Here is a 12,701-nt window from a genome sequence, read left to right on the forward strand (position 1 = left end):
AATATAAACGTCATTATTTTTAAAAAACAGTGCTGTATAAAGTGTCGACATTTTCAAAAGAGTTTCAAGTTTTGGACACAACAGATTTTTCAAACGTTCTGAAATATTCTGTGACTAAAGTTTACGTTTCAGAAAATGCCAAAGCGACTGTAAAAAAACCAACATGAGAAAACGGAGAATGTTCTGATCAAAACCACAATCTCTGAAACTGAAAAACAAAAATGTGAAGTTTTTAATGTTGAACTGTGAAAAACAATGAATTGATTTCATAAAAATTCAAAATATGTTTACTTTTTAAAGCGCTTTACCTGAGTTCTACTGTTTTAAAACACGAGAAACAGAACTTGTTCATTAACCTTTTTTTTTTTTTGCCTGTAATAAAGTTAAATGTGTTTTTCCTCAGCTCAGAAACAAAAAAAAGCTTCTGTTCAGGTTAAAATGAGACCACAGCACGCTCTCTGTGTCTAAATCTAAAGTGTCCAGGTCCAGACCAGTAAAATAATAATAAATCGATTAAATAAAATGAATAAAATAACTTTACTCACCTATTTTTTATACATTTTATACGTTGGCAATAAACTTTATTCTGATTCTAATTCTGAAAATGAATAAAATGAATGAAATTAATAAAATGAATAATAAATGAAATGAATACAAATTAGATACACAATGAGTTACAGGTGAATCATAAGGATCATTTTTGTAATAGAAAGATTCACTTCTAGTTTGAAGCGTTTCCAGACCAAGAAACTAAAACAAATATATTTAGGAAATAATGTAATTGTGTTGCACAGTTCATTAAAATCAAAACTTGATATAAACGTTTCACATCGTTGTGTTTCAGGTTCAGAGATTATGGACCGGGTTTGTGTCCATAGAAACACAATATATAAAGATATGATATATATAAGACTTTTAATAGTAACTGTAGTAATAACTGTAACAAACGTAGTCCCTCATTCATCCAGGAGAGGTCGCTGGTGGAACAGGATTTGGAAATGAGCATGAGATGTTTTTTTTTTTTTTTCATGCCCAATGCTGAATAGTAATAATGCCCGAGAAGTTCTGCCGATGTTTTTAGACCGATTTGGTAAAGCCGATTTGAATCATTTTGATGTCATTTAAATTTCGTACAAACCGCACGCCTGTACGAGTAATGTGTAGTCACATTGTGCGCGGCTCTCTTTCGCTAACGTGTTCGAACAAAGCTTCACGCGTGTTCTTCCGGCAGCAGCAGGGGTTCGGCCTAAATTAAATATCGACCTGTGCTGGAGAAGTAAGAAAACTATAAATGTGGGACTGGGAAACAATCTTCCCTCAGTTTACGACAGCGCCTCAACACCGTGGCAGAAATCAAACCCGTCGACAGTTAGATCAACAACTGCTCTTTCCGGACAGGATTTCTGGCGATAAAACCGGCAGAAGATTCTCTGAGCCGCTGCGCCATTGACGGAGAGAAAAAAACGCCAATTACCGGGGAGATTCGGAACGGTGTGTTTCCGAGGCTCGGAGGGGAGAGGGCGTTCTGACCGGGATCCGCCGTTTTGCGACCTTTAACGGACCTTTAACAGACCTTTAACGACCCCAAACCTGTGTGAGCGAAACCGTCAGACTTGCGGGGGAACATAAACGGAGGAAGCGCTTTGCCTGAAACTCCTCCCCTTTTGGGGCGGGACCAACCAGAGCTCAGGAGAGGGGAAACGTGGTCACATAAATGAGCAGTAGTTGTGCATTGGATAACACCTCCTTCACATTAAAAGGCAAAGGCCACAGTAGCGGTGGTAGGAGCAGTACAACAAGTCCTTCACATAGTATTTAGTATTGCACACAGTAGTAGTAGTAGTAGTAGTAGTAGTAGTAGTAGTAGTAGTAGTAGTAGTAGTAGTAGTAGTAGTAGTAGTAGTAGTAGTAGTAGTAGTAGTAGTAGTAGTAGTAGTAGTAGTAGTAGTAGTAGTAGTAGTAGTAGTAGTAGTAGTAGTAGTAGTAGTAGTAGTAGTCCTTCAAATCGATCAGCTGTGGTCTGTATTGATGAAGTACGTGGTCAGCTCTCCTTTTCCCTTCACAGTCACGACGCCGCGTAAAGTGCAGCCGTAGCCGACGCTCTCCACCATCTGCTGCGTCTCCTCCGTCACCTGGAAACACAGTCGTCGTCAGCCAATTGCGGAAGAGAGACTCCCTCCGCCGCCGCCGCTGTCCGGTCACCCCCCCCGCCGGCTTTTGAGGTCGGGTCTATGGACAGGGGGCGCTCTGGGACAGTTCTCCATTTGCTAAACCCCCGTGAACATCGTTCAATCTGCTTTTCTGTTTCATTCATACATTGCGCCTACTTTTGTACTTTTCGCCTAATTTGTTTTACCGAATTTTCTGGACTATAAGTCGCACCGTTTTTCATAGTTTTGAGGTGCAACTTATACTCCAGAGCGACATATACATATTATTCGTTATTTTCACACTGGCAACCACAAGAGGGCGCTCTAGGCTCTAAGCGACGCAGAAGAAGAATCTGCACTTCCTCTTCCTCTGGAGTTTGTGGAGTTGTTTAGAAGTGACACAGAGGAAGAAGAATTCAGTGGATTTAGTGATTTGGGGTAAAACTGATGCTTTGCTAAACTTGTTAGCATGTTCTTTATGCTATAGTTATCTGAATAACTGTTCATATGTTACGTTAACATACCAGACACTTACCACAGTTCTGTCTGTGCCTCATGTAGCTGAGCGTTAGCATACGTCATGTAGCTGAAGGTGTTAGCGTTAGCATACGTTGTGTAGCTGAAGGTGTTAGCGTTAGCATACGTCATGTAGCTGAAGGTGTTAGCGTTAGCATACGTCATGTAGCTGAAGGTGTTAGCGTTAGCATACGTTGTGTAGCTGAAGGTGTTAGCGTTAGCATACGTCATGTAGCTGAAGGTGTTAGCGTTAGCATACGTCATGTAGCTGAAGGTGTTAGCGTTAGCATACGTCATGTAGCTGAAGGTGTTAGCGTTAGCATACGTCATGTAGCTGAAGGTGTTAGCGTTAGCATACGTCATGTAGCTGAAGGTGTTAGCGTTAGCATACGTCATGTAGCTGAAGGTGTTAGCGTTAGCATACGTCATGTAGCTGAAGGTGTTAGCGTTAGCATACGTACACCTATTCACCACGTTCTCTCATCTGTTATTATTTTAAACTGCATTTACAGATGAAATGTCTGTTCTTGGTCCTGGATTTTATCAAATACATTTCCCCAAAAATGCGACTTATATATTTTTTTCTTCTCTATTATCCATTTTTGGCTGGTGCAACTTATAGTCTGGAAAATACGGTATTTTTTGACATATTGGTGTTCCAGTTGGAATGTCACCTTTATTACCCTCGGTTTAACTTGAAAATCGCTGTTTTGTGTTAATTTCCATGTTAATTCAGTTACAACTTCATTTAAACCCATTTCTAATGCTAAGATTGAGGAAAAGATTGAGAACTGAATGTCTCCGCGAGGTCTTATTCTGCAGTTTAGACGTGTGTGGCAAAGGATTTTAGCAACAAAGCGTCCAGTTTCAAGCCAGGAAATCACATCCGCTTAAAAAAATCATCCAGGATCACGTTCTGACCGAGCGTTTCAAGCACGTCTGGACGACTAAACTAACCCCGTGTCCGCCGAGGTCTAAACGACAGGGTTGGACGTTGTTTTTGACCGAATAAGACTCTACGCAGAAGAAGCACTCATCCGCCCGTGTGTGTTTGACCTGTATCTTGTCCAGGACGCCGGTGCTGTCCATCCGACTCGCCACGTTCACGGTGTTTCCCCAGATGTCGTACTGCGGCTTGTGCGCGCCGATGACTCCCGCGATCACCGGCCCGTGGTTCACACCTGCCGGGGAAACGACGGCACAGAACGCACACGAATGAATCACATAAAGGCTGAAGAACATAAAACGCCAGTGAATGAGGAGTATTTGCGATGAAGTCTGGCATCGAGACGAGTAGATTTAAGGACGGAAAGAAGACGAAGAGAAGAAGAAGCGAAGGATCAAAGCTTGGGAGCCAACATTTTGTGGCTTCGAGTGCCATTTTGTGCCACAGAAACACTTTTTGTTGTCATATTGCAGTTGTTATAGTATTCTTTTAGAGCTCATTCATACATTATGTCATCAAAATGGTGTCAAAGAGTCACTAAATCTCCAACAGCTTCAAACAAACAGAATTAAAAGGGTTTAGGTGTTTTTCGCTCAAGAGAACTCATGAGTAAATCCCTTCATTCTAGTGCTTTTTGGTGCCATTTTGTGCCACAGAAACACATTTTCTTGTCATATTGCAGATTTTATATTATACTTTTAGAGCTCATTCATACATAATGTCGACAAATTTGTATCAAAAGAGTCACAAAATCACCAACAGCTTCATACAAAAAAGGGTTTAGGCATTTTCCAAGTAAATCCCTTCATTCTGGTGCTTATTGGTGCCATTGTGCCGACGCGCACACACTCAGATGAACCGCAGACATTAAACCGAGGTGAAACTGCGTCACAGAAGACAAGTGCGAGGGGCAGAACCTCGCAAACACTGGAAAAGGTCAAACGTACCGATCCTGAGTTTGAAGTTTTGAAAGGAGTGTGTGTTGATGGCCTCCAGCTTCCCCATCAAAGCCAGGGCAAACTCCACCATGGACCGGACGTGGCTGTACGACAGTTCACAATTGTCCTGCAGGGGGCGCCACACAACAGCTTTTTACACTCACAACCGCGCACACTGTTCTCATTATATAGCATGAAAAAACATTGTTCGAACATCAGCAGTACAGGAAAAAGAGATGGATTTGTAGATATTTGAAAGGTTTGTGTGCGAAAACAGTCTAAATTGTGCAACTGGAGGCAAACGTCGAGTGGAACATGATGCGATTTCACTGGAGAAACTCACTAAATATGACAAGTCCAGGTGGTTTTGTCAAAGTAAAAGCATTTTCAAACACATTTAACATTGGATTTTACCGCATTTGGAGCTTTAAAATGAGATTATGACAGACATTTAGCATTTTGATGAAGGCCAAATCCACATTTCTAGGTTTTACTGGACAAACAATGGCAGAAATGTTCATCCCACAAGAGTTTTACAGACTTTATCTCATATTTAGCTTTTTGCAACGCTCAACTCAAAGTTTTTTTGAGGCTTCGCTGACATTTCTACAGTGTTGCTTATTTCTTTGTTATAAAGACTTGAAACCATTGACATTGATGTTGTCTGCTTAATTAAACCTCCATTCCATTTGAATTTGGATGACAAAGTGTCTCTATGATGAAGATTGTTGAAGAATATAGCAAAACGTGAACCAATTTTCCAGTTTGTGATACAAATACATATAAATTGGTATAATATAGGGCAGAACGCTTTGCTAAACTAGAGAAACTACAGACTTTTCTCTCCTCTCCCGGTGGAGTGAGTCCGGCCGCCGCCATGTACGTGCTGCCGATGGTTTTGATCTTCTCCACGGAACAGAACTTAGGCTTGGACAAAAGCTGTGGAAGAAACGACAGAAACATCAAAAATGAACAAACAAAACATGTGTTTGTCTAATGTAGTACTTTTCCTAACTAAAACTATTAAAACGATTGAAAATGAGCTCAAAAGGAAACGTGATAATTCTGCATTTCGACGAGGTAAACGATTAATATTTCTATTGCACATTGATACTTTTTGAATACTTTTTTAACCATATAAAAGGTTAATATATGGCAGCTGAAGGCTTCTGGACAGAGAATATTTATGAAAGAAGTGCATCATTGAGAAAAATCTGACATTTTTCTTTTTCTTTTGGTCTCTAAATTGTGAATATTATAAACAAAAGTGTGTTATTGACGAAAATATGAAATTATTTAAATCATTTTTTGGCTTCCAAATAGATAATTCTTATTAATTATGTGTATTATTGAGAAAAATCAGATTTTTGAATGTGTATTTATATATATATCTTTTGCTTCCAAATAGAAGATATTTCTGAATAAAGTGAATTATTGAGGAAAATCTAAAATAGTTTATTCTTTTTTGACATTTTAATGTAATAATGCCACTGTCGTAGGTATAAAAAAGTTGCCTCGCGTGTGTTTTAGAGTCTGTTTAGTCCAGATTATTTGAATAGTGCTGATTATGCTGCCGCTTCACACTTTTATTCTTTATTTGTTCACTCTCGGAAAGCGACTCGCACCTCGTCAAAGTCGGAGATGATTTCGTTGAGGAAGCGCAAACACTCCAGACCGTCTTTGTTGATGCTGCTCTCGCTGTAGAACTCTTTGAACTGCGGCACGGAGGCAAACATCACGCACACGCAGTCGTACGATTGGCTGTACAGGTCCTGCAAGAAGAAGAGGAAGAAGATTTAAAAAGATTTGAATGAAACCATCCTGTTTGACGAGACGCTGCAGGTTTGTGACTGTTTGTGTAAAGTTTCTAATTGTACTTCCCGGTTGGACACGAGCATGAATATGACACAGAGGTGATTCCACAGCTGTTACCATAGCAACCAGACTGTAAACAAGACATCACAGAAGGATTCAGCTCTACTTCCTGTCATTTTAAACTCTTGTTTTGTATAGTAAAACTATGGGGTTTCATGGGGGTTCATGTGTGTGTTCGGTGCTGGGTTCATGTGTGTGTTCGGTGCTGGGGTCACGCGTGTGTTCGGTGCTGGGTTCATGCGTGTGTTCGGTGCTGGGGTCACGAGTGTGTTCGGTGCTGGGGTCACGAGTGTGTTCGGTGCTGGGGTCACGAGTGTGTTCGGTGCTGGGGTCACGAGTGTGTTCGGTGCTGGGGTCACGAGTGTGTTTGGTGCTGGGGTCACGAGTGTGTTTGGTGCTGGGTTCATGTGTGTGTTCGGTGCTGGGGTCACGAGTGTGTTTGGTGCTGGGTTCATGTGTGTGTTCGGTGCTGGGTTCATGCGTGTGTTCGGTGCTGGGTTCATGCGTGTGTTCGGTGCTGGGGTCACGAGTGTGTTCGGTGCTGGGGTCACGAGTGTGTTCGGTGCTGGGGTCACGAGTGTGTTCGGTGCTGGGGTCACGAGTGTGTTCGGTGCTGGGGTCACGAGTGTGTTCGGTGCTGGGGTCACGAGTGTGTTTGGTGCTGGGTTCATGTGTGTGTTCGGTGCTGGGGTCACGCGTGTGTTCGGTGCTGGGTTCATGCGTGTGTTCGGTGCTGGGGTCACGAGTGTGTTCGGTGCTGGGGTCACGAGTGTGTTCGGTGCTGGGGTCACGAGTGTGTTTGGTGCTGGGTTCATGTGTGTGTTCGGTGCTGGGGTCACGAGTGTGTTTGGTGCTGGGTTCATGTGTGTGTTCGGTGCTGGGTTCATGCGTGTGTTAGGTGCTGGGGTCACGAGTGTGTTCAGTGCTGGGTTCATGCGTGTGTTCGGTATTGGGTTCACGAGTGTGTTTGGTGCTGGGGTCACGAGTGTGTTCGGTGCTGGATTCATGCGTGTGTTCGGTGCTAGGGTCATGAGTGTGTTCGGTGCTGGGGTCACGAGTGTGTTCGGTGCTGGGTTCACGAGTTTGTTCGGCGCTGGGTTCACGCGTGTGTTCGGTGCTGGGTTCATGCGTGTGTTCGGTGCTGGGGTCACAAGTGTGTTCGGTGCTGGGGTCACAAGTGTGTTCGGTGCTGGGGTCACGAGTGTGTTCGGTGCTGGGGTCACAGGTGTGTTCGGTGCTGAGGTCATGCGTGTGTTCGGTGCTGGGTTCATGCGTGTGTTCGGTGCTGGAGTCACGAGTGTGTTTGGTGCTGGGTTCATGTGTGTGTTCAGTGCTGGGTTCATGCGTGTGTTCGGTGCTGGGGTCACGAGTGTGTTTGGTGCTGGGTTCACGCGTGTGTTCGGTGCTGGGTTCACGAGTGTGTTCGGTGCTGGGGTCACGAGTGTGTTCGGTGCTGGGGTCACGAGTGTGTTCGGTGCTGGGTTCATGCATGTGTTCGGTGCTGGGGTCACGAGTGTGTTCGGTGCTGGGGTCACGAGTGTGTTCGGTGCTGGGGTCACGAGTGTGTTCGGTGCTGGGGTCACGAGTGTGTTCGGTGCTGGGGTCACGAGTGTGTTCGGTGCTGGGGTCACGGGTGTGTTCGGTGCTGGGGTCACGCGTGTGTTCGGTGCTGGGTTCATGCGTGTGTTCGGTGCTGGGGTCACGAGTGTGTTCGGTGCTGGGTTCACGAGTGTGTTCGGTGCTGGGGTCACGAGTGTGTTCGGTGCTGGGGTCACGAGTGTGTTCGGTGCTGGGGTCACGAGTGTGTTTGGTGCTGGGGTCACGAGTGTGTTCGGCGCTGTCTGACCTGGTTGCGGACGTTCTTGCCCATGAAGACGGAGGCCACGTGCAGCGGGAGGACGTTCTGCAGCAGGAGTTTGTTGACGTTCTCCATCGTCTCCATTTCCTCCCGCTCCAGGCGAAAGCAGTGCTCCAGCAGGAAGTCCACGCGGCAGTTCAGCTCGTCCTGAGGGTACACGGAGCGGGGGAGGTGACGGCGGCGGACTAGAGCGCCAACTAGTGACGGACTGAGCGTGGCGTGCGCAGACTCCCCCTATCACCCCCCCCTCGCCCTGACACACCCCCATCACCACCCCCCCTCGCCCTGACACACCCCCCTATCACCACCTACCCTCGCCCTGACACCCCCCCATCACCACCCCCCCTCGTCCTGACACACCCGCTTATCACCACCTACCCTCGCCCTGACACACCTCCCTATCACCACCTCCCCTCGCCCTGACACCCCCCATCACCACCTCCCCTCGCCCTGACACACCCCCCATCACCACCTCCCCTTGCCCTGACACCCCCCCATCACCATCCCCCCTCGTCCTGACACCCCCCCCATCACCACCACCCTCACCCTGACACCCCCCCATCACCACCTTCCCTCGCCCTGACACACCCCCCATCACCACCTCCCCTCGCCCTGACACACCCCCTATCACCACCTCCCCTCGCCCTGACACACCCCCCATCACCACCTCCCCTCGTCCTGACACACCCCCCATCACCACCACCCTCACCCTGACACACCCCCCATCACCACCCCCCCTCGCCCTGACACCCCCCATCACCACCCCCCCTCGTCCTGACACCCCCCCTTATCACCACCTCCTCGTCCTGACACACCCCCTTATCACCACCTCCCCTCGCCCTGACACACCTCCCTATCACCACCTCCCCTCGCCCTGACACCCCCCCATCACCACCTCCCCTCGCCCTGACACACCCCGCATCACCACCTCCCCTCGCCCTGACACACCCCCCATCACCACCTCCCCTTGTCCTGACACCCCCCCATCACCACCCCCCCTCGTCCTGACACACCCCCCATCACCACCACCCTCACCCTGACACACCCCCCATCACCACCTTCCCTCGCCCTGACACACCCCCCATCACCACCTCCCCTCGCCCTGACACACCCCCCATCACCACCTCCCCTCGCCCTGACACACCCCCCATCACCACCTCCCCTTGCCCTGACACCCCCCCATCACCATCCCCCCTCGTCCTGACACCCCCCCCATCACCACCACCCTCACCCTGACACCCCCCCATCACCACCTTCCCTCGCCCTGACACACCCCCCATCACCACCTCCCCTCGCCCTGACACACCCCCTATCACCACCTCCCCTCGCCCTGACACACCCCCCATCACCACCTCCCCTCGTCCTGACACACCCCCCATCACCACCACCCTCACCCTGACACACCCCCCATCACCACCCCCCCTCGCCCTGACACCCCCCATCACCACCCCCCCTCGTCCTGACACCCCCCCTTATCACCACCTCCTCGTCCTGACACACCCCCTTATCACCACCTCCCCTCGCCCTGACACACCTCCCTATCACCACCTCCCCTCGTCCTGACACCCCCCCATCACCACCTCCCCTCGCCCTGACACACCCCGCATCACCACCTCCCCTCGCCCTGACACACCCCCCATCACCACCTCCCCTTGTCCTGACACCCCCCCATCACCACCCCCCCTCGTCCTGACACACCCCCCATCACCACCACCCTCACCCTGACACACCCCCCATCACCACCTTCCCTCGCCCTGACACACCCCCCATCACCACCTCCCCTCGCCCTGACACACCCCCCATCACCACCTCCCCTCGCCCTGACACACCCCCTATCACCACCTCCCCTCGCCCTGACACACCCCCCATCACCACCACCCTCACCCTGACACACCCCCCATCACCACCTTCCCTCGCCCTGACACACCCCCTATCACCACCTCCCCTCGCCCTGACACACCCCCCATCACCACCTCCCCTCACCCTGACACCCCCCCATCACCACCCCCCCTCGCCCTGACACACCCCCTATCACCACCCCCCCTCGTCCTGACACACCCCCCATCACCACCACCCTCACCCTGACACACCCCCCATCACCACCTTCCCTCGCCCTGACACACCCCCTATCACCACCTCCCCTCGCCCTGACACACCCCCCATCACCACCTCCCCTCACCCTGACACCCCCCCATCACCACCCCCCCTCGCCCTGACACCCCCCCATCACCACCCCCCCTGACCCTGACACACCCCCCATCACCACCACCCTCACCCTGACACACCCCCCATCACCACCTTCCCTCGCCCTGACACACCCCCCATCACCACCTCCCCTCGCCCTGACACCCCCCCCATCACCACCCCCCCTCGCCCTGACACCCCCCCATCACCACCCCCCTCGCCCTGACACACCCCTCTATCATGTTTGATAGCATGCTAATGTTTGTTAGCTTTCCCGAGATGGCAAAACTCGCCATGAAGCGTTTCTAAACTCTCGGTGGTGAACATTTAGGATGTTCAGAAAGCTTGAGGCGAGTGAGCGACACATGAGCTGTAAAGAGTTTAAAATCGTTCTGTTTTTCGTGTTTTAAGACGGCAAAAATCAGGTGCAGCTGCTTTAAGGACGAGCGCGTTAAACTGTGACAGGAATGTTGGGCTCACCTGTCGGGCCAGAATGAGTCCCACCACGTAGAAGATGACGAGCCAGAGCCCGGACATGATCTGAGGGTCTTTGAGGACTCCGGGTCTGAGGAAACATCGACGCAGTTCATCATTAAGACACAATTAAGGCATAATTAAAGCCCGGACGCTGCAGGTGACGAGGAAAAAAATCTTACATTTAAAGATACGTTTGAAACTTTTCGTGTAGTTTACGCACATAAATGTAAGAAAAACGTTTTTTGCTTGTACTTTGAGGGATTGAAATTGATCGTGACAAAACTAACTGTATTAAAGTCCACATGGCGTTTCTCCTGTTTTTTAATTATGTCTTCGTTTGGTGAATATTTATTACAGTTTTATTTCCGTTGCAGTTTGTGATTGAAAAAAAAATACTTGACAGGAAGTGGAGCCGAGTCCCTCTGTGATGTCATCAGTGTGCGACACAGAGACACTAAATAAAGGTGTTTTATGGTCTTATTGTGTGTCAGATCAGAACTGTTGTGTCGTTTATGTGGAGTTTAGCTCTTGTTTACAGTCTGGTTGCTATGGTAACAGCCGTGGAATTACAGTTTGTCCTCATGTCCAACCAGGAAGTACAATTATAAACTTTACAAAAATGGTCAAACTGGGGAAAAACGGGCAAAATGTTTCACAAAATCTGAAATATAATTGTGTTCAGTGCGTTTTAGTCACATGTGCAGTTTAAACTGTCACATGGACTTTAAATACATCAAAAAACAGTAGCTCTGATAACTAGCTAACATTTAGTTTTCGATAAAGCTAACGACAAAACTTGCAGGTTAGCTCGAATAAACGCCGGTAAAGATTGACTCTGTGGGTTTTATCACTGGCCACATCAAAATCCAGACCTTTTTTGAGCTAAAAAGACGGAATCCCGCGTTCTGACTTCCACGGTAACGCAGAGTGTTTTGGCGCTTTGCCGGTCTCTCGCGTCCTACACATCTGAGCGCTCAGGGTCCTCGTCTCGCACAACACTCGTGAAATAATAATGATTAACCGAGACACAAAGCCCACATTCTGCTGCGACGTGACAATGAGCGAGTGAATCTAGGGCACGAGCGCTGCAAGTGTCGAGTTACTGCTGGACGTAAAGAAAATGAAGTGTTTTCATCCGGACGCCGCGGGTCATGAATAGGGAAAAATCGTACATTTAAAGATATCGTTTTGAAACTTCTGCTGTCGTTTCCTCACATAAACGTAAGAAAAAAACGTATTACAAGTTTTTCATCATGTCACGTTTTCACACAGAAATGAGGCGTTTTCTGTGTAAAAATGCGTTTAAATGTAAAAAATGGATAGAGCAGGTTTAAATGTCTTCATTTTGTCCACATTTTAGACACGGATTTTAGATGTAAAATGTAGTTTGTGACCAAACTACATCTGACTGAAACGATTTTGCCTCATTTGTTTTATTTAGATTTGTTTTTGAAGTGTAATAAATCAGACTTAGAACCTTGTGTGATTTCTGTCGGACTCTTGTACAATTCGGTGTGGGAGGAGCCACTTTAAGGCCTGATCTTTATGTCTCTGTGGGAGGAGCCTGTCCCAGAGAAATCTATGGATGAAGCGGCTTTAGCCCTGGATTTAGTCTTGGTTAAAGTTCTGGTTTAATCCTGGTTTAATCCTGGTTTAATCCTGGTTTAGTCCTGATTTAGTCCTGATTTAGTCCTGGTTTAGTCCATGTCATAGTCCTTGTTAAAGTTGTGGTCTTAGTCCTGGTTTAGCCCTTGTTT

General features: G+C 48.0%; 1 protein-coding gene across 1 annotated transcript in view; it reads right to left on the bottom strand.

The window, feature by feature from the left end:
* Positions 1-1,985: 1,985 nt before the first annotated feature.
* The window catches only part of LOC140371561 (adenylate cyclase type 4-like), a 40,659-nt gene continuing 29,943 nt past the window's right edge, over positions 1,986-12,701 (bottom strand). Inside the window, 7 exon segments of the mRNA XM_072458732.1 lie at positions 1,986-2,132; positions 3,723-3,847; positions 4,560-4,677; positions 5,388-5,489; positions 6,176-6,322; positions 8,272-8,430; positions 10,948-11,032. Of these exon segments, the coding sequence (XP_072314833.1) occupies positions 2,001-2,132; positions 3,723-3,847; positions 4,560-4,677; positions 5,388-5,489; positions 6,176-6,322; positions 8,272-8,430; positions 10,948-11,032 (868 nt within the window). The 3' untranslated portion in view covers positions 1,986-2,000.

Source organism: Eucyclogobius newberryi, unplaced genomic scaffold, assembly GCF_026437365.1.
Source record: "Eucyclogobius newberryi isolate DKJ021-1_F unplaced genomic scaffold, fEucNew1.0.hap1 SCAF_22, whole genome shotgun sequence".
Classification (NCBI taxonomy): Eukaryota; Metazoa; Chordata; class Actinopteri; order Gobiiformes; family Gobiidae; genus Eucyclogobius; species Eucyclogobius newberryi.